We start from the raw sequence: 26,143 nt of genomic DNA on the forward strand, positions 1-26,143 counted from the left end.
GCAGAACAGTAGGACGTTAAACGCCATTTCATTTCATTTTATTTTGCAATGTGGATATAAAAAAATTATCTGTTAGGCTGGTTTTTATTTAAGTCGTAATTAACTTGTTTTCAAATTATGATTAAAATAGATTGTTTTGTAGGCGGAAAAAAAATATTTTGGACACAGTTTTCAAATATGGAAATATTATGTAGTTTTCGATTGAGTAATCAAAAAATTAATAATATGTTATCTTTGGGTTATCGGGAGTATAAAAACCATAATAAGTGAAATATCGGTAGACCCATTGGAACTCTTAGGAAGACATAATGTAGCATTTAGAAACACAACGTGAATCAAGAATTAGTGGCCGTGACGGAGGACATTGCCACACATTCTTTGTGGTACCATTTTGCAGAAAGTTTAACACACGACTGTGTAACAATTGTATACTTTCAATATGGACGATGTGACAAATCAAGTGATAGTATCGCCAACGGTAAGAATCGTCACACAAGAAACATAGTTTCCTTTTCGTCTGAATTAAAACAGTCATGCAATTTTAAATAAATATATACATGTACTACCAAGTGTGCTTTTAATATACATTATAAGTAACAAAAGGTACATTATATACTTATGTAAGTAAATTGACTTCCTGTGGAAATTCCTTAGTCATTCACATTTTCCGGATTTTTTATACGAATAACCTTTACTACAAAGACCCACTCTCTCAAGCAGTAGTTGAAACATCTATGCATCAGGCAACTATATATCTACAGGTTTTTCCTTATATACTTAGACAGGGGTGGACTTGGAGCCGGGGACCCTGAGCCATCCTGGAACAGTGAGAGGTCCCCAATCTGGGGAGTGTGTCTGTGTGTGTGTGTGTGGGGGGGGGGGGGAGGCATTTGTGATGTTTCTATGCTTAAATTTAGCGTATGAAAAAACAAACGTAAATTCAAGATTAAAAAAGGGCCCTCAAAATAAAAAAAAGAACCCAAAACTATATAAGTACATTGATTTCTCTAGCCCCCTCCCCCCGCCCCAGGCTACCCAACTCACGGAATCCAAGAGAAGGAAACGTGGGCCAAGGCATCCGCAACTAGCTTAGAATAGTTCTTGTATTGGATACCTCAACCTATGTGGTACCACAGAAGCCACAAAAAAAGACAAGGCTTTAGGCACGTTTCGAGTGGACGTGTACCCACCCCACCCCCCCGTCTTTCGGTCGGTCTGTCTGTCCGTCCATCTGCTCCTCTCTCTCTCTCTCATGATCATGATCATGACTCAACCAGAAAACCGTTAGGATAGTGTATAATGGTATGTGTGTAACAGAATGGAACCGAGAAATCACGATGTAATATGAGAGAAAACACCTGTCCTCCATTAATAATTTACAAGTTTAAAAACAACGGAAACTTGTGTATGATGTATAATGGGTTACTTTCTATGGTTTGTAATCAAACTGGAATTTTCAGCTGTGTTTAGATACGACAGAGGTGGAAGGGTGTATACATTTAGTTTCACACACATTCACTATACAAAATACAACCGAAAGAGAGAGAGAGAGAGAGAGAGAGAGAGAGGGGGGGGGGCTTAACGTCCACTTGATACAATCTAAGTCATTTCGGGATTAACATATGGTTCAATTTTATTTTAATACCTCGTTTGCGCGTAGGGTCTTTAGCAGTGGGAGGAAACCGGAGGACCCGGAGAAAACGCACTTGGTTGGACAGGCGTCTCCATGTCACGTACAAGCGGATAATCGAAACCACACCACCTGTCTCAATGACACACCCTATGATGCAACGCGCACGCGTTAACCACTCGGCCACCCAAACCCCTTTACAAAGCTTAGGCATGGAGTTTAGAAATGTGCAGTGTCGGGTTGTTTTACCATTATTTCATTTCCAATTTTTTAAAGATATTACCCCCCCCCCCTTCACCCCAGCGCCCCCACCTGTATCTGATCATCACCGAGAATGGAAATCTGTACAAAAAACGACTGCAAAAATACATTCTGCTCCTAGATCTATATTTCTGTTCAAATATACTTGAAAACATTAAAATTATGCTTGTTATAACATTTATGTGGGGTGGGGTGGGGGTGTCCGGGTGTGCGAGTAAGTCGTTGGCTCGCTAACCCGCAGGTTCCGGGTACGATACCGGTGTTTACCGAATGGAATAAAACAAAGGTTCAGTTTCATTCTTGAAGGCAGGAAACAAACAAAATGGTTATCATTATTAATTAAAAAATTAAAAATTGATTTATATACAGCAGGTTGTACATTTTGAATTAAATAATATTATTGGAAATGTTATTGCAATAATCTTCATAGATAATATTTATATATACATAATTGATAATATTTTGTCCTGGTTTCCATGACAACACCTAAAACAAACATTATTCTAATGAATACAAATGCCCACATTAAGGCGAGCCACTGGAGATGAGTACCTTTCAATGTTTATGTTTGTATTGTAAGGTTTAAGTTTTGATTTGCAGCAAAACATTATCAAAACATTATAATTTAACGCGTTCGTTGAAAGATTGACCCGGACAAAATAAAACGATGTAAGATACGCTCAACCAGGTTCTAAGTATTAATGTAATTTAAAGGGGTATTATCACTTTAATGATACATTCTCACGAATGTATTTATAGGGTGGTTATTTCTAATAACGGACGGCTTATTGTCTGCCAGCTTGACCTTGGGAACAGTTTTTATTCTTGACAGAATGGTTAGGCTGTTATGGGAACACTGAGAGGTGTAACAGACTCTGCAATCAAGTTGGCAGAAGTTGAAAAAGAAATTGGCAGAAAATAATTCAAGAATTTACTTAGCCCTCAATATATGGAACAGCAATCAAATAGCGGACAAAGAAGTAGGCAGAAAATAATTCAGGGATATACTTAGACCTCAATATGTATGGTAAATGGACAGTAAGTAATACCAGTTACATTCTGCAAAATGTGCCCTCCTTCAATCAAGTTACAAACATGGCTTTTAAAAATAGATTTTTTTATAGCTTGGAGTATCTCCTCGCGAATCGAAAGTTTTGAGAGAGATCCGAGGCCTATTTTTGATAGATTAATTAGTTTGAATAGGTTTTTTAGTCCATATATATCATCAAATCACACAGTTTAGAACGGTGCGGCAAAGTGGCTAAGCCTCGAATATACCAGTACCGTGGTTACGATAGTAAACAATCAATGCACACATCTTGTCAAAACAACAAACTTGGCTCAGAATAAAGTAATATGAATGGAATTATCTAAATCTTACATAATGTATCTTTGACAAATAACATATGCAAAATATTTTAAACTAATATTATATTATCACTTTGAGCTAACTGTCGAATATCTAAGAACTTACATACACAAGGCGAGGCATTGTGCACAAATTTTGCATTTACTGTCGATACTGTATAGCCCCTTCACTTCAAATTGAGAATTTTGTTTTCGACTGACGACGAAGACCTAATATATTGAAAATTTCATTCAAATTACTTTATTTCTGAGCGACGTTATCCTTGTTTGATGTTTTGACACGGCGTGGCATAGATTGTTTATTATCGTAGCAACGTTACTTTTTAATCGAGACTCAGTCTCGCATCTGTATTTTTAAATTAAATCATTAAATGGCGATCATATTTCAATCTGTTAACATATCCGCCATCCGATGGTCTAGAGTGTGTATCATAGGCTTTTCTTGTGATTAATGTCTAAATAATAATTTATATAACATTTGAAGCCAAATTAAACCTGCAATAGGCAGATTTAGCTCTTACATAAAGCATCTTTAAAATGTCGACATTTGAAATCAAACTTCCTAACAATCTATATCCCTAAACTCTTAAACATCGTATTCTAGAACACCTAATACCACTTCTCGTTTACTTAGGAAAGACAAAGATTTCTGATGAACAGAGGCTACACAAAATATCAGACTACGTTAATTACAAATTATACTGCTTCCTTTATACGTTAACTTCAAAATGCTAACAATTTGCGTTTTGTTGCCACCAATATACAGTCCAAATCTGATTAAAATACAGATCTATATTTCGTTTCGTTTTTTATATTTTCGATGGCCTACACTACATGAAAATCTAACTGGAAGGTCGCGTCAGGGGTCGTAAAGCGGCTTTTGACCCTATGACGCCAGACATTGACTAATCAGTCGGCGTTGACGTTTCTAGTGGTTTACCCATACAGTTCCGTTCATGGCACGCCAAGAAGTCGCGGTAACAAATGGTTTCATTGGCTTATCCCTCACGCCTACCAAGAACGCCTGTTATATAACAACTCTTCCAGATCCCAGTGTAGTACAGACAAATAAAACGAAATTTTGAACTATAAAAAACGAAACGAAATAGCATCTGTGTTTTAATCAGATTGTATACAGCCCAATTAAATAGCTGATAAATCTAGATTACTGTAAGCTTTTCCCAGTGTTATGTCTCTTCTTGGTAAATTATTTTCAGAATAAACGTTGAGTAAATCTCTCATTGAATTATGGTATGTCTTTTTATCTATGGAAACTTTATTGCCCTGAAAAACACGAGTCAAAATCGTTGAGTCACCATTTTATGCATTGTTAATGAGGTGTATCAATCAGTAGGACAGGACGTAGAGGGAATACTGAAGGACAGTGTATAGTCGTTCAGATGGGACAAAAATCCAAGGTCCCATGTACTCTAAATTTATTTCATTTCGGTAATAGGGAGTCTATATCTTGACCGATTGCGAAGGTGGAAAATATACAACAAAGGGGTTCTTCTTAGGGGTACCCCCCCACAAAAAAGAGAAATACGGGAAAGATAGAATTGCTATTGCGCTATCCAAGGTCACATGTACTCTAAATTTATTTCATTTCGGTAATAGGGAGTCCATAATATCTTGGCAAATTGCGGGGGTGGAAAATAAACAACAAAGGGGTTCTGTTTAGGGGTACCAAAAACACCCCCCACCCCCACCCCAAAAAAAGGAGAAAAATCCGGGAAAGACAGAATTGCTATTGTGCTATCTAAAATAATGTTATCTTCATGGCAAGATCTATTTCTTAAGGCCAATTCAAGATTTTGTCAAGGTCGCTGAGATGTAAATAAGGCTAGGGCACGTGATTGTTGCCTGTTGGCGAGACTGTAGGTTAGGGTAAGCGTTCGGGCTAGGTCCAGGGTTACGGTTAGGGTTTGGATTAGCGCTAGCTCTGTTTACATCTCGTGACCTTTGACCAAACTTAAAGGCTCAATACCACTCTTGTTGTAACTGAATAATATGTCCCAATCTTTACTCTAGTCAACAAATTGTACTGTTTTACAATATTCCAATTAATTGATGATACAAATTTCATCTTAACACACCTAATTTAAAAAAATGGAAAAATTCAACTAAATGATTTGAAAACCCTAACGTAAACCTTTTCAAATGTGACTTAGATTTAAAAATATTTTCGAACCCTCTGGACAAGTAAAATAGGATGTAATGGATAATTTACACAACAGGTAGGACCCATACACATCTAATACTTAGAATAAGGCTATTATTTATTTTCTGGAGCTGTCAAGCCAGCAAGAGTGTTATTGTCCCTTTAAAGTTGACCTTATGAAATAGATCTAATCTTATCTTCATATTGTTCGGACCAACATGTTTGATTGGGATCACCTGTTTCACGAAATTTTAACTAAGATAAAATCCACATTTTAGTAATTTGATTGGTTAATATTAGACTGATTGTAATGCTTAGCCAACCAAAATTGAAGTATCTACTAAAATTTGGATTTTATCTTTAGTTAAAATTTCGTGAAACAGGACCTTGTACTTATACATCGTATATTTCACTGGATCAAATAGGTAAAAATAATCGTACAAATAATCCTAAAGCCGCTTATCGAATGTTTACATATGTTAATAATGATCAGAATTGGACCATTGTGGGTTGATATTCCCTTTAGAGATTCAACTGTGCATTCCATTGGACTAAAAACCCACCAAAGAAAGACCTGGGGTCTGTTTCACGAAATTTTAACTAAGATAAAATCCAAATTTTAGTAATTTGATTGGATAATATTAGATTGATTTTAGTGCTTAGCCAATCAAAATTGAGGTATCTACTAAAATTTGGATTTTAACTTTAGTTAAGATTTATAGAAACTATTATACTGACCTGTGTGAAAACTTTGTATTCTCTGACGTCATCCTCCGTGTTGACAGCTAAAACCTTAGTCCCATCACTTCTTGAATCACGCACTAAATATGTTCCAACTGGTCCGTGTTTTAAAATCCTAAAATATAATATTATAGATATTATTATGAGGGCGACCAACTCTTGTTTTAATATTCTAGTATATAAATAGTACATAGATGGTATACGAGCGGGTGACTGACTCTTGTTTCAGAACAAATTATGAAATGTACTAATCATTTGGTTATAATTACAGATGCTTTATGCCAGATTAAGATAAATAACTAGGCGTTCTTCCTATACTAGTTAAAAAAAAAAAGATAATGAAAAATAAATAAATATATTATTGAAAATTTCATTCAAATTACTTTATTCTCAGCGAAGTTATGGGTGTTGGAAGATTGTTTATTATCATAGCAACGGTACTGGACAATTGAGACTTTGTCCCGATTGTCCATTTTACGTTATAATTATATTTTTAAATCTCGCGGACGTCCTAATCCATTTAAATCTCTGTTATTCGATGCTCTTAGTAAGTTGATTATAGGCTTTTCATGTAACTAAATACCTAAATAATAGCTTATATAACTTATATAAAGTCGAAATGAACACCTGCCTATTTAGCTCTTACATAATGCATCTTTAAAATATCTGTCCCAGGTTTCGACTTTAAGATTTGGTTTATGATGAAGATATTTTATTGCATAATAAACATACAAAGGAAATGAAATGAAATGGAGTTTAACGTCCTACTGTTCTGCTCCGACTGGGCTAATACAGAAGGGCATACGCCATACATAGTGCTATGAGGGAAATTTTGCTCGGGCAGCGGCACTATCACTTACTCTTATATCGAATTCCAACTGCCAAGGGATCTTTTACGTGCCCGTCAATGTATACACGGGTCCTCGGTTTTTCGTACCATCCACACGACTAGACGGCTGTCCTGCACCACTGACAAGGGAAACCACGTCGGAAATTCCCGATGTATTTTCACGGCCAATGCTGGGATCAAAATGCGACAAAGGCATTGGTAAAAATTTACCGATAACCTCCTGGTTTGAGTACCTTAATTAAACGCCAAAACGGCTTGCTTTTCTGTTTGAAAATTTTAAATGAAATGAAATGAAATGAAAAGGAGTTTTACGTCCTACTGTTCTGCTCCTATACTGGGCTAATGAAGACGGGCATACGTCATACAGTGTGCTATGAGGGAAATTTTGCCCGGGCAGCGGCACTATCGCCTACTCTTATATCGAATTCCAACTGCCAAGGGATCTTTTACGTGCATTCCATGATACCAATGTATACACGGGGCCTCGGTTTTTCGCCTCATCCGAAGGACTAGAAAGCTGTCCTTGTCAGGCCCTCCGTTCTGCACCACTGACCAGGGGAAACCACGTCGGAAAATCCAGATGAACTTTCTCTGCCAATGCAGGGATCGAACACCCGACCTCCAAGCTAGCCAGCCAGCGTCTTAACCACCTAGCCACCGTGGCTCTCTGAAAGTTTTAAATTCAGGGGCTTGTCACCAACTGTACATAGAGTGTACCAAATTAACCAGTTTCATTTTTGACAATAATTTTAATATCAATGCACGGGAGATAACCGTAATAGACTTACTTGGCTGCTTCTTGTCTGTCGCTACTAGGGAACAAATAATCCTTTTCCGATAAAGGTGGCAACTTTGAAAACTTCTATAAATAGACCACGAAGGAAAACATATAGAACATAACAATCACTCTTTATATTTTTTTTTATATTAATGATTTTGATGTTTTAAGTCCAATGCTAATATGGTGCCAGATCATTGAGTCAGACACAGAAACTGTAGTTTTAAGTTCAATGATGATATTGTGCCAGGTCAGTGAGCCAGACACAGATACTACAGTTTTAAGTTCAATGATCATATGGTGCCAGATCAGTGAGCCAGACACAGGTATTGTAGTTTTAAGTTCAATGCTGATATGGTGACAGATCATTGAGTCAGACACAGATACTGTAGTTTTTAAGTTCATTGATCATATGGTGCCAGATCTGTGAACCCCTTAACACAACTACCAAGATATAACAGCACTGCTTTCATTAAGTATCAAATTAAAAATACGCCGCTCCTACAAAACACCCAAATAACCACCTCCCGTCCCACCTCCACCCCATCCCCTCAACGAGCTCCAACAAACAAAAAGAAAAAAATCAACCCAGCTTACACCATTAGCCTTTGTATCTTTCGCCATTGAAGGAAGCTTTGGATTAGTTTGGCGTTTATCAGATGTAGGTGGTAACGGCACTTTTTTCTTTACAGGAGAATCGTTCTGCGGGACTGGCGGCACTTTTTTCTTTACAGGAGAATCGTTCTGTGGTACTGGTACTGGCAGCACTTTTTTCTTTACAGGAGAATCGTTCTGATCTGGTGGCAGTAAAGGAGGTTTCTTTTTCGGCGGATTCACGTTCTGTGTTGAAGACATCGGTACTGGGGGTTTTGTTTTTACAACTGGAACATTCTTTGCTGGTGGCTGTAATGCTGCATTTGGTTTCAGTGATGTGTTTTTAGAGTCCATGGTGTTTTTCCTCATATCTTTGGGCGTGGCTGTAATATAGAAGAGTTGTGAGGATGAGAGAGAGAGAGAAAAAAAGAGAGAGAGAAATGGGGTTTAACGTGCACTCGACACAAACTAGGTCATTTCGGGACTAGAGAGAGAGAGAGATTGGGTTTAACGTGCACTCGACACAAACTAGGTAATTTCGGGACTAACATATGGTTCAATTTTATTTCAATAATTTGCTTGAGCGTAGGGGTCTTTAGCAGTCGGAGGAAACCGGAGGACCCGGCGAAAACCCACGAGGTTCAACAGGCGACCCTACTCCTTGTCACGTACAACCGGGGAATCGAATCCACGCCGGTTGACTCAATGACAGACCTTATGATACAGCGCGCACGTGCTAACCATTCGGCCATCCAACCCCTTCTGTGAGTATTAGATGTGTGTGTGATCTACTGGGTAAATCATACTTACTCATTCAGAGAACGCTGAAATTCTTATATGAAAAACTGCTCATAATTAAAGCTGATACACATGTTCAGAAAACAATATTAAAGGCATTTAAATGACCCAAAACAAAACATGTGGTTACGGTTGGTTTCAAATTATCGCCCTTAAATAATTTTGTCCCTTTCAGTTTCTCTCTATAAAATATATATTTTAATTATCTTTTTGTATATCTACAACACTGTGTGTCATATGCTATAGGCGGTGAATATGTACATTTTGAGGTCAATTTGACCCTTTAGTCAGAGACCTGTAGCTCCTCCCACTTTTTATAATGACATCACTTTAGACATCATTGACGCGTCTAAGTCATAAACAAGCATGGTGATGGCAAAAGGGCAGTGTTACCAAGGATTCTTTTATGAGCACTTATGTGTACACTGTTAGACCTCGTTTTTTTGTACCATCTAAACGAATAAGCCCACTTTCCTTGACAGCCCCACATAATCCACCCTGGCAACTGATAACCGGGCACGAATGAAAAGGAAAATAGAACAATGAATGGAACCTTGTGAACGAATTGGACATCAATTTGTATTCTTAAAGAAGGCTTCTCGCCTATAAAAACTTCATCACTATGTCCAAGGAGAAAAAAATGGTGGATGTTGTGCACAAAGCAGGGTATGCACACTCTTTTAAAATTACCAGGTACCACCTTAATGGGTTCGATTACTTGTACAGATTTTTCTAATTAGATTTTTCTTTGCTTCTTGTTCTGACCAAGTATATCGTTTGTATTCTTGTCCTTTGATTATGTGTATCCCCATATATGTCAATCATCGGAGAGGGGGCGGTGCGGTATACATAAATCTGACATGAAAAAACTTACGTGGCAATGGCATGCGGTTTCTTGGTACAACTAAACCTTCTGGTATTTCGTCATAACCTAAAATAATAATGCATGTGTTTGTGATGCCGAACCTTCGTTTAAATGAAATGATTAAAACTTTTCTGCAACAACTAGTGATTAAGTAGACGGACATATGGAGAACTTTGCCCAGAAAGCGACGTGTCCACACCTTCTTGTCCCATCCGGATGGCTTGACGCTTTTTTAATGTCCAGAACAGAAAAAGTCGAGGAACTTTATCGACCACAATCCGAACCAGGGATTTTGAATAATTTTGAATAATTCTAATAATTGGTGAGGACCGCCTGGTGAGGACCGCCAAAAAGCGCTACTGTCTCTATAAGGTCCCATATTTTCCAGAAGTAGAAAAGATGAGACAAATTTACTTTTGATATTTTTTATGAGCCCCACCCCCAGCTATTTTGAACGGCGTCTACTAGGACCACTTCCGGGTAAATATAGACATAAAGACAACGGCCGAAATTATCCATAAATCAACGAAAACTGATTAATAAAGTTTTAGAACTACATTAGACCAATTCGGCACTATCAACTTGGGGGGAATTGTTTTATGATTATTATAAAATTGTTTTATTTTATTATGAAATTGTTTTTTAATTATGAAATTGTTTTTTGATTATGAAATTGAAAACTCACTATCGTCATCACTGCCATACTCTTCGTTCTCGCCCCCAGCATCATCACCAGCATCATCATAAAGTTCATCGTCTTGAACATTTTCCACTTCCTTTATTGGTTTTTGAAGGTATACATACACGTCATCATCTGTTACAGACCCACCCGAAGGCATTCTGTTAAAAGAAACAAAACAAGCCCAATGAAATGAAGTTTAACATCCACTCGCCACAAACTAGGTCATTTCAGGACTAACACATGGTTCAGTTTTATTTCAATAATTCGCTTGCGCGTAGGGGTCTTTAGCAGTGGGAGGAAACAGGAGGACCCGGAGAAAACCCACTGCCTATTACCCCCCCCCACACACACACACAAAAACCCCAAACAAACCCCACATATTTATGGAAATCAGCTATTTTTGTATTTCAAGACGACATTTCGGAGAGTATTCTCTCAACACAATTTTTTTACTGATCGACGTTTTTCCAGTTCAATTACTAAATGCCATCGGGATAATTTAACAGACGAATATTGTTAATTAATGACTATTAACCATGCTTGAATCTAATTTTTTAAAGTTCAATCCACGCTAAAGTGTACTATACTGTAAAATAATGTCCCGTTTGGATTCAATCGGATTAAAAATAGACCCATGTAACGAATTTAGCCAAGATTATCCATGACGCTGTTCACATTTTTCTAAAAAAAGTTCCCTTTATATCGTTTGCGGATGTTGACAAATGTTAAGTTGCTCACATCTTTGTAAATGTTGAAAGGAATTGATATTTGGATTGATATGCTATTTAGAGATTCACAATATTGTATTTCGCTAAGGGATTACAAATCAGTCCCTCCCCCAAAAGACGGTCAGAGGAGTTTTCTATAAAAGATGATATGGGCCAATCAGAGTGAATTCGAATTCGTTATAACAGGCCATGTCTACAGCCCTATATTAAAGTCTTAATTAGTAAGTAAGTGGAAAGGGTTAAATAGCAATCAACCGGCTAGTGTATCATTTCAAAATGGCTGCTTACTGATCTGGTTCCACGTTGTTTGCTATGCACATTTCTTCCCTTAACTGTTTCATCCATTCCTTCAAAATAAAATTTAATGAATGAAATTGCAAGCAAATGTGGCACCATTGTTGACGGTTTTCTATTTTTACTGACTGTCAGTTACAGTTATATTTGTTTATTTTCGTTCTGAAATAAGAGGGGATTAATATCTTAATTTTGCTCATCCAGCGATAATGAATCCGATCAGACGTCATGTAGTGTGCTATGATGCTATGAGGGAAATTTTGCTACGGCCTATTAGTCCAGGATTCTATTAACTGCACGTCAACCTGTACACGGGACCCTAAATTTCGTCCCATCGGAACAATTAGACTCCGGCTCGCAGTCCGGCACCCCAATAAAGAGAAACCAATTGGAACTGCTCGGCCAACACCGACAATAAACCCCCTAGTTAACGCCCCAGCGTCTCACTCGGTCTATTTATCATTATTAAATCATTAAAGATACATTTTGTAAGATTGAGATAAAGAGCTGACCATTCTTGTTAATAGCTCAAAAACAGATAATGTAAAATGAAAATTTTCATGTAACTGGTTGTAGTTTTGACAAGATGTGTGCATAGTGGTAAGCAGGGCACTGGTATATTCGAGACTTAACCTCGCCTTCCCATTTTTTAAATTAAATTTTTAAATGGCGAACCGTTCCTATTTAGTTAAAATCTCGAGTATCTGATGTCATCGAGGGATGATTATGGTCTTGTTTTGTTAATAAATGTCTAATTAATAGTTTATATAACATTTCAGACCTAAAGAAAGACCCACAATGGGCAGATTTAGCTCTTGCATAATGTAATGTTTAATATTTGTTTTTACCTTCCGTTCACCTTCAGAAGAACACGAAAATTGATATTCCTTCATTTGTGGATATAATCCTTCTAATCTAAATATTAATTCATCATTATCTGATCCCATCTTAAACAATCTGAAATATTCAAACCAAATTCATGTCAAAACGGTTTTAATCGATTAAAACACAAACCCTATGGACTGTGATGAAAAACGGTGCTCTTAAAACAAATTACCAATTTGCAGTATCTAAATAACAGTAAGCAATCAATTTGCTGTTTAAGCAAGGAAAACAAACAAACAAACTTCTATTCAATCTGAATAAAATACAGATCTATATTTCGTTCGTTTTTTTATACTTTCGATGGCCTACACTACATGAAGATCTGACAAGCTGTACTCGAAGGTCGTGTCAGGGGTCGTACGATTGATTAATCAATCAGCGTTGGCGTTTCTAGTGGTTTACCCACAGTTCCGTGCATGTCACGCCAAGAAGTCACCGTAACGGACTGTTTGATTGGCTTATCCCCCTCTTCAACCAAAACACCGGTAATATAACAACTCTTCAAGATTCTAGTGTAGTAAAGACAAGTAAAACGAAATTTTGAACTATAAAAAACGAAACGAAATAGGATCTGTGTTTTGATCAGATTGACTTTATTAATCTTGAAATCCAGATTACGATACAACATACAAGAAGGATGTATTTACGATCATGTAAAACCGCCATAGATCAATTCTCCCAAACAGAAATCATTAATTCGGTGGAATGGCAATGTTGAAAATGATATGACAGTATAAAATAACATGACATATGGTATAAAATTATATGACACTGGAAGGATACCCGGCTTCGTCCTGAGTCATAACTCCGAAACCGAATGTGGTAGTCTATCACCACCAGGCCTAAGCTACTCCCCGGTCCGGGCTAAACCTATACACTACATTTTAGCTTCAGGGCAGCCCTAATGTAGCCACCGACCTTGAACAGACAGGCAAACGGTAGTCACAAATATTAGTATAGAAGATAGAGTATAAAATTATACGACATAGGGCATAAAATTAAACGACATAGAGTATAAAATTATACGACATAGAGTATATAGAGTATAAAATTATACGACATAGAGTATAAAAGTATACGACATATTGAGTATAAAAGTATACGACATATTGAGTATAAAAGTATACGACATATAGAGAGTATACAAGGTAACTTTAACTGTGCACGGTCAATACACCATTGTCAAGGTTGACAATTGGACACATAGAACGCGAAGCGGGCACAAGTACCTGTGCTAACGCTGAAGGTTATGGCACCAATATGCTTTCATGTGGAGACTAGCCAATCGTTTCCATCAACCATACTTCGGTTCCTTTTTTTTTTCATGCGTTTTTTATTGGATTTCAGTATATCTGATATCAACAAGGAAACTCTTCAGTTAATTACAGGTTGTGACCTGTGATAACCACGGTAAACTACGGTGATTATTGTGAAAAACTTACTGATTGTAACCGGCCAATGGAAAAGCTTTATGAGGATTTCTGGACGATTCCTTATCATAAATATAAACACAACCTTGTGATATTATAACAAACCTCTTCCTCCCTAAAAAATATAAAATATAAATAATAACTTCACATTGTCTAAAATAATAAATCAACCGAAAACATCCCCAATAATTCCTTTAAACTGTTAAAACATATTAGTCTAATCTTAATTGACTTCTTTAGGTCTAAAGCCCGGTCCATACACGTTCAATTTTTTCGTCAATTAATTGATATTAATCAATTGATATCAATTAATTGACGAAGAAATTGAACGTGTATGGATGACATTGACTGCGAATTAATAGAAATGAAATGAAATGAAATGGGGTTTAACGTCCTACTGTTCTGCTCCTAACCTGGGCTAATGAAGACAGGCATCCGCCATACAGTGTGCTATGAGGGAAATTTTGCCCGGGCAGCGGCGCTACGGCCTACTCTTATATCAAATTCCCACTGCCAAGGGATCTTTAACGTGCACGCCAATATGTACACGGGACCTCGGTTTTTCGTCCCATCCGAACGACTAGACAGCTGTCCTTGGCGAATTAATAGAAACAATTCATTAACTAACGGATCAAAGTCCCTTTGATATCTATTGACGGCTCGTCAATTATTAGACCGTGTGGGCTAGTGCCAGATATGCTTTCATCTAGAAGTTTTCGATCAGAATGAAAATTGACGCTAAAACATTGATCATGTGTGGGCAAGGTCAATTTCACCAATTAATTGCCATCAATTAATTGACGAAAAAATTGAACGTGGATGGGCCGCTTAAGTTCAGTACATACTCTTCTTACTTTAAGCCATTTCTACAATGAGATTGTGGACATGTATACTAGAAATGAAATGAAATGAAATGGGGTTTAACGCCCTACTGTCCTGCTCCAAGACAGGCTATTAGGGAAATGTTGCCCGGACAGCGGCGCTACAGCCTACCCTTTATCGAATTCCAACTACACGCCAATGTGTAAGCAGGGCTTCGGTTTTTCGTCCCATCCGAACGACTAGACAGCTGTCCTTGTCAGGCCCCCCGTCCTGCACCACTGACAAGGGGAAACCACGCCGGAAAATCTCGATTAACTTTCTCGGCCAACACCGGGATCGAACCCGCGACCTTCAGGCTAGCGAGTGTAATACTTTTAGTAGAATTTTTGCTCGAGAAATAACATATTCGCATAATATGTGATATGTACTTAAAATACTTAAATCAACTTAGGGTTTGAATGACATATTGTGATATAAAAACACTTGTAGAGCCATAACATAACTGGTTCTATGTCAACAACATGTTAACAGATATCTCATGAGAATATTCTTCAGTAAAATTCCATTCCACCATATAAGGGTGGGTTGTCGACGTCATTGGGCTCAATTAACCAATCTCTATAATTATTTACATCATATTTGACCAATTGGATAATTGAATGTCCAAAACCAGTAGATACAAAATTAGGATACTGGTGAGAATTCGCCAGACTTCTATTAGGTTCCAGAGGGCTTACATCTGAGTTCCTAGACAGCCGCGAGGCTGGCTAGGGTAGAGAAATGGTTTTAGCTTGTATTGTTATCGATTATGCTTGTATACCTGTATTCAGTTATATATATATATATATATATATATAAAATATGTAGAAGCAAACTGTCGCATTGTTATTACTATATAGACAAGCGAGCTATCCAACTTCATATCACTTCCGGTTTTGATAAAAATTAATTACATGTTTAAAATGTTCGTTGTGACCTGGGTGGGGGGGGGGGGTATTTCTAAAAATATATTTAAAATTCAAGGAAACCTTATTGAATATCGTTGGTCTAACATATCTACTTCACAAAAATATTTTACTTACATTTTTTAATATCTTTAAAGATGGGTTTTTGTGGTAAGTTAAATCGTTCCACGATTCGTTCCCGCCTTCCTCGTTTTGCCAGATATCCACTGTGTGAACATTCTGATATATTTAACAATGCCTGGGCACCTACAAATAAATAAAAATGTGTTTTTTGAAAATAAATGGCGGTGGGTAAAATGAAATGGCGTTTAACTTTTTAACACGCTGTACCAGTCGGGTTAATGGCGACAGGTATACCCCTTCCGTATTAGTGAATTTTTGGCGAGACAGTAGCGTTTCTGTTTACTCTGCATCGAATTCCAACGAGGTTGGACAGGCGACTCCACTCATTGTCACGTACAGGCTGAGAATCGAAACCACGCCAGTTGACTCATTAGCAGACCTTACGATGCTACGCACAGCACGCGTTAACCGACATATTTAACGAAACGGTTCGTGGTTGGTAAACATATAAAAAGCCATTCCTGGTAATTTTAATGACGCATAACCCAAATAAGCCTTTTGGTATATGGTTGCGTCCGATTTGTAATCTCCCGATTTATTGCATATGAAACTTCCTTGTTGTTTCGTCTAGGGGTTTTATTAACAAACAATGGGGAATTCGGGGAATTTTATTTGCTAAATATGAGAACCTATTTGATAATAAAGAATATCACATCAGTACACTGTCAAAAATAATAAGGTAGTTTACACCAATTCGGGTGGAAACTAGTTGTCACCTAAATAGGGGTACTTCCCAGGATTTAGTGGTGCAAACTGATGTAGTACATTACACCAATTCAGGTGGAAACTAATTTGCCACTTCCAGTAGTGTAACCTGCCTGATACACCACATTCGGATGAGTGTTGCACACAGACAGTGTAATGTTACACTTAAATAGTTTACACCCGTGGGTGTAGATTACGCACTACCCCTCAAGGATGTTTTGTAAATTACACTTCCATTTTAATTATTTGTTTTGTTGGATATTTATTTCAGCCCAACGACTTCTAAGTTCAGAAAACCTGAAATTGGCTATAGGTCTCTATGATAATTAGTGTAGGGCGTTTAGCCCGATCCAGATTATATATAGACCGTTGAATACTTCGCTTCATTTTACAACGACATTGAATTGACAAATATCCATCAGATTGATTCAAATTCAACTGCTGTTGAGCAATTACACAAGCTGTATCAATTTACAATGAATGAGGAAAAATCAATACACATATCCTTCCAACTTAACTGAATAAAGTGATTTATTCATTTATGCACCTCACTCGAATTAAAGGACAATATTGGTGCCAGTCATTATCACATATGTGATAGAGCTGGTTAAACACATTCCAAATATAATTTTAACACAGAGGTCATTTCTACGATAGCTGAGTAATACAGGTTTCCTGAATCGGAAGTGACGAACGCCAAAGGAAACCACGAGTCATCTATATATGTGGGGGGTTGGATGGCTGAATGGTTGTATCATAAAGTCTGTCATTGAGTCGACTGGCGTGGTTTCGAATCCCAGGTTGTACGTGACAAGGGGTAGGGTCGCCTGTCCAACCTCGTGGGTTTTCTCCGGGTCCTCCGGTTTCCTCCCACTGCTAAAGACCCCCTACGCGCAAGCGAATTATTGAAATAAAATTAAACCATATGTTAGTCCCGAAATGAACTAGTTTGTGTCGAGTGGACGTTAAACCCCATCTCTCTCTCTCTCTCTCAATCTCTCTCTCTCTCTCTCTCTCTATATATATATATATATATATATATATATGTGACGAGATGTTACGAGTGATAACAGATACACGGCCGAATTTCTGCTCACTAATAATTCCTTCGAAGACCAAAAGTTGTTATATGGGACTGTAAGTGCATACCTGACAATTCAATAAAGTAATTGAATGTCATTAGATAAGAGAACACGATAAAAATAGTCCGTACATTCCCTTGTTTATATTCATTCTATACCTTATAAAAACATGGTAATGCACGGACTTTTTCTGTTTTTCTTTCGTGTCCCTTTATCTAGTGGCAGTCAATTTATTTTATGAATTGTCAGATATCCTCTCACAATCTCACACAACAACTTTTGGTCTTCGAAGAAATTATTACTTAGCAGAAATTCGCCCGTATATCCGTTATCACTCATCACATCAGTCAGTTATATAGAAATATGACTCGTGTTTTCCTTTGGCGTCGTTCGTCACTTCCGATTCATGAAACTTGTATCACTCAGCTATCGTAGCAATGATCTCTGTGTTAAAATTATATGGTAGTGGTGTAGCTTATCCAAAACACCCCACAATTACACCTATTCAGCAGGTGTTCAGTAGTCATGAATATCGGTAACACTTGTTAGGTGTAGCTGTTTTAGTTGGTTACCTTTGCAAAAAGTATTACATTTTTAAAAACTCTAGTTGTGGTATAAAGTTCACACTCAATTCACACTGTATTTAGTTTTTAATCACACCCATTTTTCACAGTGTATGTGAAATTAAATCTACCTTTAAGTATTCAAGGTTGAAACTGATATACAATTGTGGCTATCAACAACAAGGAGTAGAAAATATACATAAATTGGTAAAGAGACGGTCCTGTAAACAGTATTTAAAACAGAAAAAAATCCAAAAACATGCACATACAGGAGTTTAAGGAGATTTGCCGCACAAATGAGGAAAATAATATCACAAACTTCAAATAACGGGAAAATCAGGGACTGGTCAAAGTAGTGTGAATTTTTCTAGGGTGTGTGTAATACTAGCAGTCCTCTATTTGTCGGCTCTACTTACCAATATTTCAATATTTGATTATATTTTCTGAACAATTCTTAATCATGTTATAAAATAACACTTATTTACTTTAAATGATTTTCCTCCATTATTTTATAATATGGACATAGCACATCTGTTTATTATGTTTTATATTCCTTGTATGACGAGAGGGGTGATATAAGTTATACCTGTTCCCTGATCCGTTTTCAACCATTTGAAAAAATATATAGTTTGAAAATAAATGCTGTCCTCGCCAATATTGTGTAATACTCAATGTCTGCTATTTGTACTCACCAATGCTTTTTCTGGCGAGGGTGAGTAAAACACACTGTCCTCTATTTGTTGTAAGTACTTACCAATAATTTCTGGCGTGGGTTAGTAAAAAACACTGTCCTCAATCTGTTGTAAGTACTTACCAATATTTTTCTGGTATGTGTGTAAGACTCGCTGACCTCTATTTGTTGTAAAACTCACCAATATTTTTCTGGTGTGTGTGTAAGACTCGCTGACCTCTATTTGTTTTAAGTACTTACCAATAATTTTCTGGTGTGTGTGCATGTCTAAGACTCACTGACCTCTATTTGTTGTAAATACTCACCAATATTTTTCTGGTATGTGTGTAAGACTCGTTGACCTCTATTCGTTGTAAATACTCACCAATTTTTGTCTGATGTGTGTGTGTAAGACTTGCTGACCTCTATTTGTTGTAAGTACTTTTCTGGCGTGGGTAAGTAAAACTCGCTGTCCTCAATTTGTTGTAAGTACTTACCGATAGTTTTCTGGTGTGTGTGTATGTGTAAAGGGGCCCATACACGTTCAATAACACCGTCAATATTATTGACCCAATATATTGACTCAATATATTGAATCAATAATATTGACAGGAATTGCCCACACACGATTCATTATTTCCATCAATAATTTCATCATTTTTTGGTCATTTTTCAAAATGGATGCCATGTTTACTCTTCCAAGGTTGACGATGGAATGAAAATATTGACGCAATTATTGACAGATTCTCCACACACAATCAATATTGTCATTCAATAAATTGACCGTCCGACAATATATTGATGAACCATCAATAAAAATCAAAATGGTTTTAATCCGTCAATATATTGACGCAATGATGGTTATTGACAATATTTTACATCAATATAGCCCACACACGTTCAATATTATTGAGTCAATATATTGAGTCAATTATATTGACGGAATTATTGAACGTGTATGGGCCCCTTTAGACTCGCTGTCCTCTATTTGTTGTAAATACTCACCAATATTTTTCTGGGGTGTGTGTAAAACTCGCTGACATCTATTTGTTGTAAGTATGTGGTTCTCAGCCATCTTCAATCCGTTTTTCCATCATAATGATACAGAATTATACATCATCTATTAAAAACCAGACACAATAAATTATATTTGAGTGAGTATAATTTGATTGATTATACTTCCGTAATAGTAATTTCAGTTTCCAAACTCACAACACTGTAAAATAGGCACAATATTGGGATGTATCTATTTTATTTCCTCATTCATGTACGCCGAATAGACATTGACTAAACCTTCCATGGGGCATGTGGACACATTTTTTCTCTAGGCGACTTATGAAACTTTATATTTGAGGAGATCGCTCATATATCAATTTTTGCATTGTACTATTTAAGAAAATAACAAACAAGAAATTGTTAGTGAGCAGAAATTCGGTCGTGTATCTGTTATCACTCGTCACATCAGTCAGTTATATAGAGGGATTACTCGTGTTTTCCTTTGGCGTTCGTCACTTCCGATTCAAGAAACCTGTATTACTCAGCTATCGTAGCAATGATCTCTGTGTAAAAATTATATTTGGAATGTGTTTAACCAGCTCTATCACATATGTGATAATGACTGGCACCAATATTGTAGGTAAGACGTTGGCATGTTAACCTGGTGGTTCCGTGTTCAATCCTTGCGTTGGCCGAGAAAGTTCACTTAGCCACCCTGATCCCCGTTCGGGTTAGCCAGTCATGTGGTAAGTTTTATTTATTATGGTCACGTATACCAAATTTTGGTGAACTTTTAGCCTGCTCTCTGTTGTTATAAGCTTGAATGACTTCGCGAATACATTGAAATAAACTGATTGAAATATGAATAGTATGATATTAAATTAGTCAGATGCATAACACACCCAGTACTAGATAATCAAACTTCCTGAATATTGAACTGGTGTATTCAATTATGCATTTATTATTGGACTAATGAAGATTTGTAGTGTGTTATGAAGGAATATGTAAATTATTTAATAAATTAAAAACAAAACACTTTTTCTATTTTTATTTTTAAATCAGCCCTATTGAGAACTTTGTTGGCTTTTTATGACGAGGCATCAACATGATTGACCTGTTAAGGTGGTGCATATCTCGCGGGGTCGAAATATGCCTCATTTTCTTATTTTGAGAATAAATGTAAGACTTAAAATGCCTACCCATTTTGGTGGGTCAAAAACATGTTATCCATTCTGAGAAGGGGTGCATGTCATTAATTATTGTACCATGTTCAGAAATAGTGACAAAATAGGGGACTATTAGTATCCCATAAAAACTGCATGCTTCTGTGACATTTTTCTGTTTTTTTTTTAAAGTATTCACATTTAAAAAAGTACAATCGGGGAATGGATAACATTTTTTTGGACCACACTGTATGAAAACGTATAAATGATATTATTACACTGAGAGGAATTCATGCATGAGTGGAGATGGTGTAAACTCACACTGTATTTACATTGAAAATGTGTGGGTCTACTGGTGTACTCATTGGAGTCTACGTAAAAGAGCCCCTGACAATCCGCTGGCAGGGCAAAATGCCCCTCATACGTACGGCGTATATGCGTCTTCATTAGCTCGTTTAATGTAGAAAAAGAGGTCGCCAAACACCATTTATTTCTATTTACATTGAAAATTGTATAATGAGAATGTTCCTGCCAAGATATCTTACACAAGGAAGTTCTATTCTGCATATCATTACATTTTACCTGTTCCTTTGTATAACTAGGTTTTTTAAATGATTAAACGATTGCATGAATAATTCGGCCAGTTTGAAACACACTCAACACATCTATATTTCTAGATCTATCGTATCTATTTACAATATCGAATTACGTGTGCAAAGAAATGACTACTAACGAGTTATCTGTGCTATAAGACTACCCTTCTTTATTCCATAACCCCACCCTTCATTATTCCATAACCCCACTATATATATACAGCCCGACGAATCCCATTTACATCAGAACTAATTGATACTTATCCTAATTATTACATATTAATTAATCTAACATACTTACTATAAAACGTATGACTCCGACATCATATCCTAATATACTTCCTCTTTTCATATCTACACTATATAAGTATTTTTAGAGCAACGTATTTTCTAGGTCACATTTTGTTACAAGCTGTAGTTGACAATGATCTTTATGCGTGGTCGGCTTGTCTATTGTGGCATATAGCAGTGAATGCATAGTGACTTCAATACATATAACAACGTCCTTCTTATAAATTTTTGAGTCAAGCGGGGTGGTGTCATTCGATCCCAAGTGACGATATTAAAACCCATTTCTTACCTTTTTAAATTTATACTTTGACAGTTTAGAATATTCCGTTCACTACACCCACGGATGATGTTTTTTTGAACTGGTCGACATATTACTTTAGTTAATAAAATGGCTCGTCCCAATTTCAAAATTCTGGAATTATATACGATTTGACCAAACGACAACTGCTAGATAATCGACTTTATTATTAACAATTATTTGTATATTTTTCCAATTCCATTTTCTTATATCTTCAGAATTTTCAATCAGCCTAAAAACTCTAAGGAGAGAGAGAGAAATGGGGTTTAACGTCAACTCGGCACAATCTAGGTCATTTCGGGACTAACATATGGTTCAATTTTATTTCCATAATTCGCTTGCGCATAGGGTTCTTTAGCAGTGGGAGGAAACCGGAGAGCCCGGAGAAAACCCACGAGGTTGGACAGGCGACCCTACTCCTTGTCACGTACAACTGGAGAATCGAAACCACGCCAGTTGACTCAATGACAGACTTTATGATACAGCGCGCACGTGCTAACCATTCAGCCATCCAACTAGCGGTATTCGTAGTGTGGACGTAAATGGTGGTGTAGCTCCTGGCAAAAATCAGAATTTTGTGGTATACAATATGATAGTTCTAAATATAGTCTGAACATGTTTTGTTAGATGTCACTCAAGACGACTAGCTTATAAAAGCACACGTCAAATAAAATGAAATGGGATTTGACGTCCTACTTTTCTGCACCGACAGGGTTAATAAACAAAGCCATAAGCAAATGTGTACACGTGACCCCGGTTTGTCGTTCCATCAGAACGACTAAACACTATCCTTGCCAGGCCTCCGGTTCTGCACAACTGACAGGAGGCGGGGTGGGGGCACGACCACGTCGGACAACCCCAGAGACCCCACTGAGCCGATGTGGAATGATGGTTATTTCCGAGGAACGGTAGCTATATTTCTAATTATATTAATTTTCAGATGTTTGAAACTAGTCTATAGTGAACCGCCATTGTTTTAGCTGGTTGGATGGCCGGGACGGAAAATACCGATGTTTCTTGGATTTCAACAGGTCGGCAAATGTTTGCCTAATTAATGTTTGCTTGGTGGCCACCAACATTAAAATCGCTCTTTTTCTTATTGTATCATTAACACATTGATTTGACACACTTGTAATAGTTCATATAAGGCGTTGTAAACTCAACTAATTAAAGATACAATATGGGAGATTAGATAACGAGTTGGCAGTTCTCACTATAATAGTTAAAAACTAGATAATTTAAAGGCAATTTGCTGAAAATTTCATTGAAATTAATCCACTATGAACCGAGAATTAAGCGATTGAAATTTCCGCCTAGCCTCGATCATCATTACTAAAGTCACTACGATAAACAACATATTCTCGATTATCCATTTAATCATTAAATCGCGAAGGAAAGTTATGCAGTAAATCGGCTCATAATCCACTAAAGATCTCTGCCATCGAGAGTTGATTATGGTCTTGATAAGTTAACTAATGTCTAATTAATAATTTAGATAACATTTCAGGCCTAAAGAAAGACCTGCAATCGACAGATTTAGCTCTTGTATAATGTACGTTTAATGCTAGAACTTTAATATCTTTACTTCCATATATAATATATACTTTTGTAAATTATGTCATTTTGGTGTCATTTTAATTGGAAGATGTAAGAACGCCGGATCGTTCATACTGTGTTAATGAAAATTATTATATCCGAGTATTAAAAAACTCCTTAGGAGAGAGAGAGAGAGAAATGGGGTTTAACGTACACTCGACACAAACTAGGTCATTTCTGAACTAACACATGATTCAATTTTATTTCTATAATTCGCTTGCGCGTAGGGGTCTTTAGCAGTGGGAGGAAACCGGAGGACCCGGAGAAAACCCACGAGGTTGGACTGGGACCCTACTCCTTGTCACGTACAACCGGGGATTCGAAACCACGCCAGTTGACTCAATGACAGACCTTATGGTACAGCACGCACGTGCTAACCATTCGGCCATCCAACCCCCTGAACTCCTTAGGAAATATGCACTGGCTTGAGCGTTAAAGACTGTTCGTTTATCTTAAAGGAGCTAAATCGCTAATATCTGGGACCTAGAAATGGACACAAGGGTCGCAAAGCATATAATATAAATGTAATATGAATGTATATAAACTCATTTACATTCAATCGTTTCTGCTTTAACTATAATTTCTAATCAGTTATGTTCGGCGAAATACGCCAAACGTCTCAATCGAATGGCACTCTCCAGCGTCTGTTTATTTCAGTCTACATCGATAGTATTTATTGCGCATGCTCTCCAGATAAGAACATGGCGTCACCGTTTGACATGACTTGTGGAATATGTCTAGCCGCAGAGGCGTAGCCGTGAAATATATATTGGGGGGGGGGGGGGTCAGCAACCCTAACCCCTAACCCTAACCCTATTTTAAAACCCCTAAAAAATATAAACAAACACCATGTGGCCATGCTGTCTACACAACTTGTTTGCTGATTGGCCCACCGCGTGCAAAGTATTATGGTTACGTGGCTGGCTGAGCGGGCGATAAATATTTGGTTTAGGCGATAATGTTTTTGGATACCTACATGCGATTCACTCTGATAAGTGGCAGAAAAAAAAAATTAACTAGACACAATTTTATGGAACACAGTTACTTTTTCACTTCACACATGTTTCAAGTATGATTCTCTCTGTGTTTTATTTTAAAATTGGGATATGTACAGGTTTTATACAGATAGAATCTTAACTAACCCTAATAATTGTTGTAAATAAATAGGAGTTAGGGTCTACTATGTAAAATTTTTTTTTTTGGGGGGGGGGGGGGCAAGTATATTCAGATCCCCCCAGAAAAAAAATTGGGGGGGGGGGGGGTCGGATCCCCCCGGACCCCCCCATATGTGACGCCCATGTCTAGCCGCGTTCTTTGAGTTCCTTGTCACAAATAGTGCTGAAACGCATTCGTGTACCAATGGTAAAATGTTTATTTTGTCTTGAATATTGGTTATCAGAAGCCCATCTTTTCCCGGTAAGATCACGACATCAATGTTGATTAAAATTGACAAATAATACGTGTTTTCAATGTCGAAAAGTTAAAGACTTAGCTACTTTAAATGTACTAAACCGTTATCGTTTACAATCAGGACAAAAATGATTTATTTTACATACTAGGCTAACATAAATTTCAGAAGTTCAAGAACATTTAAAGGACTCTCATATAGTCCAAGAGCCAGTGACGAAAAAACTGCCTCATAAGTAATAGAAGGTTTGACTATATTAATTGGCAGCTATTGATAGGGCAAATTCAAAACACCCAGTCTTACGAGGTTTCAGTGGGGCATTTGGCTGGGAGGGGCAGATAAAAAGGGCCAAAAAGGACTAAAATTTGCCTCATAAGTAATAGGATCAGAATTATTTCTAAAATGTTGCCATACAATGTATGAATATAAAAAATATAAATCTGACCAGAAAAAGTGGGGCCATGCCCTTTTCTGACTGCCTTAAAAAGTGCTGACGGGGGCCAAAATTTGCCTCATAAGTAATATAGTTGAAATTGGTGCCAAATGTTAGCTATGTACGAGCCGATTTTAAAAATATCAAATCTGACTGGTTTCAGTGGGGCATATCCCTAATCTGACCACTTAAAATCTGCCCGATCTGCCACGCCCACAAAAAAGGTCAAAATTTGCATCATAAGTAATACGATCAGAAATAGTTTTGAAATGTTGTGGTGCTATATCTGAATCTTAAAATGTAAAATCTGACCGGAAAAAATGGGGCCACGCCCCTTTCTGACTGCTCTAAAAAATGTGGTTGGGGGCCC

General features: G+C 37.1%; 1 protein-coding gene across 1 annotated transcript; it reads right to left on the reverse strand.

Annotated features, from left to right (window-relative positions):
- Positions 1 to 2,214: 2,214 nt before the first annotated feature.
- Positions 2,215 to 22,190, reverse strand: LOC126815180 (SH3 domain-binding protein 2). Its single transcript, XM_050540738.2, has 12 exons — positions 22,049 to 22,190; positions 20,001 to 20,115; positions 15,970 to 16,098; positions 14,078 to 14,180; positions 12,599 to 12,707; positions 11,745 to 11,803; positions 10,732 to 10,886; positions 10,056 to 10,112; positions 8,387 to 8,766; positions 7,800 to 7,873; positions 6,159 to 6,276; positions 2,215 to 4,543 (listed from the first exon to the last, which is right to left on the reverse strand). Exons 2-12 carry the CDS (start codon positions 20,068 to 20,070, stop codon positions 4,403 to 4,405), a joined length of 1,395 nt encoding a protein of 464 aa, XP_050396695.1. The 5' UTR covers positions 20,071 to 20,115; positions 22,049 to 22,190; the 3' UTR covers positions 2,215 to 4,402.
- Positions 22,191 to 26,143: the final 3,953 nt, after the last annotated feature.

Source organism: Patella vulgata, chromosome 3 (genome assembly GCF_932274485.2).
Source record: "Patella vulgata chromosome 3, xgPatVulg1.2, whole genome shotgun sequence".
Classification (NCBI taxonomy): Eukaryota; Metazoa; Mollusca; class Gastropoda; family Patellidae; genus Patella; species Patella vulgata.

Coding starts and splice junctions, on each gene's coding strand:
- LOC126815180 (XM_050540738.2), bottom strand. CDS start 20,070: ATGGCTGAGAACCACATACTTACAACAAATAGATGTCAGCGAGTTTTA. Junction 8,767..10,055: donor AAACCGCATGCCATTGCCAC/GTAAGTTTTTTC, acceptor TCTATATTACAG/CCACGCCCAAAGATATGAGG. Junction 4,544..6,158: donor AATACAAAGTTTTCACACAG/GTCAGTATAATA, acceptor CGTGTTTTTCAG/GGCAATAAAGTTTCCATAGA.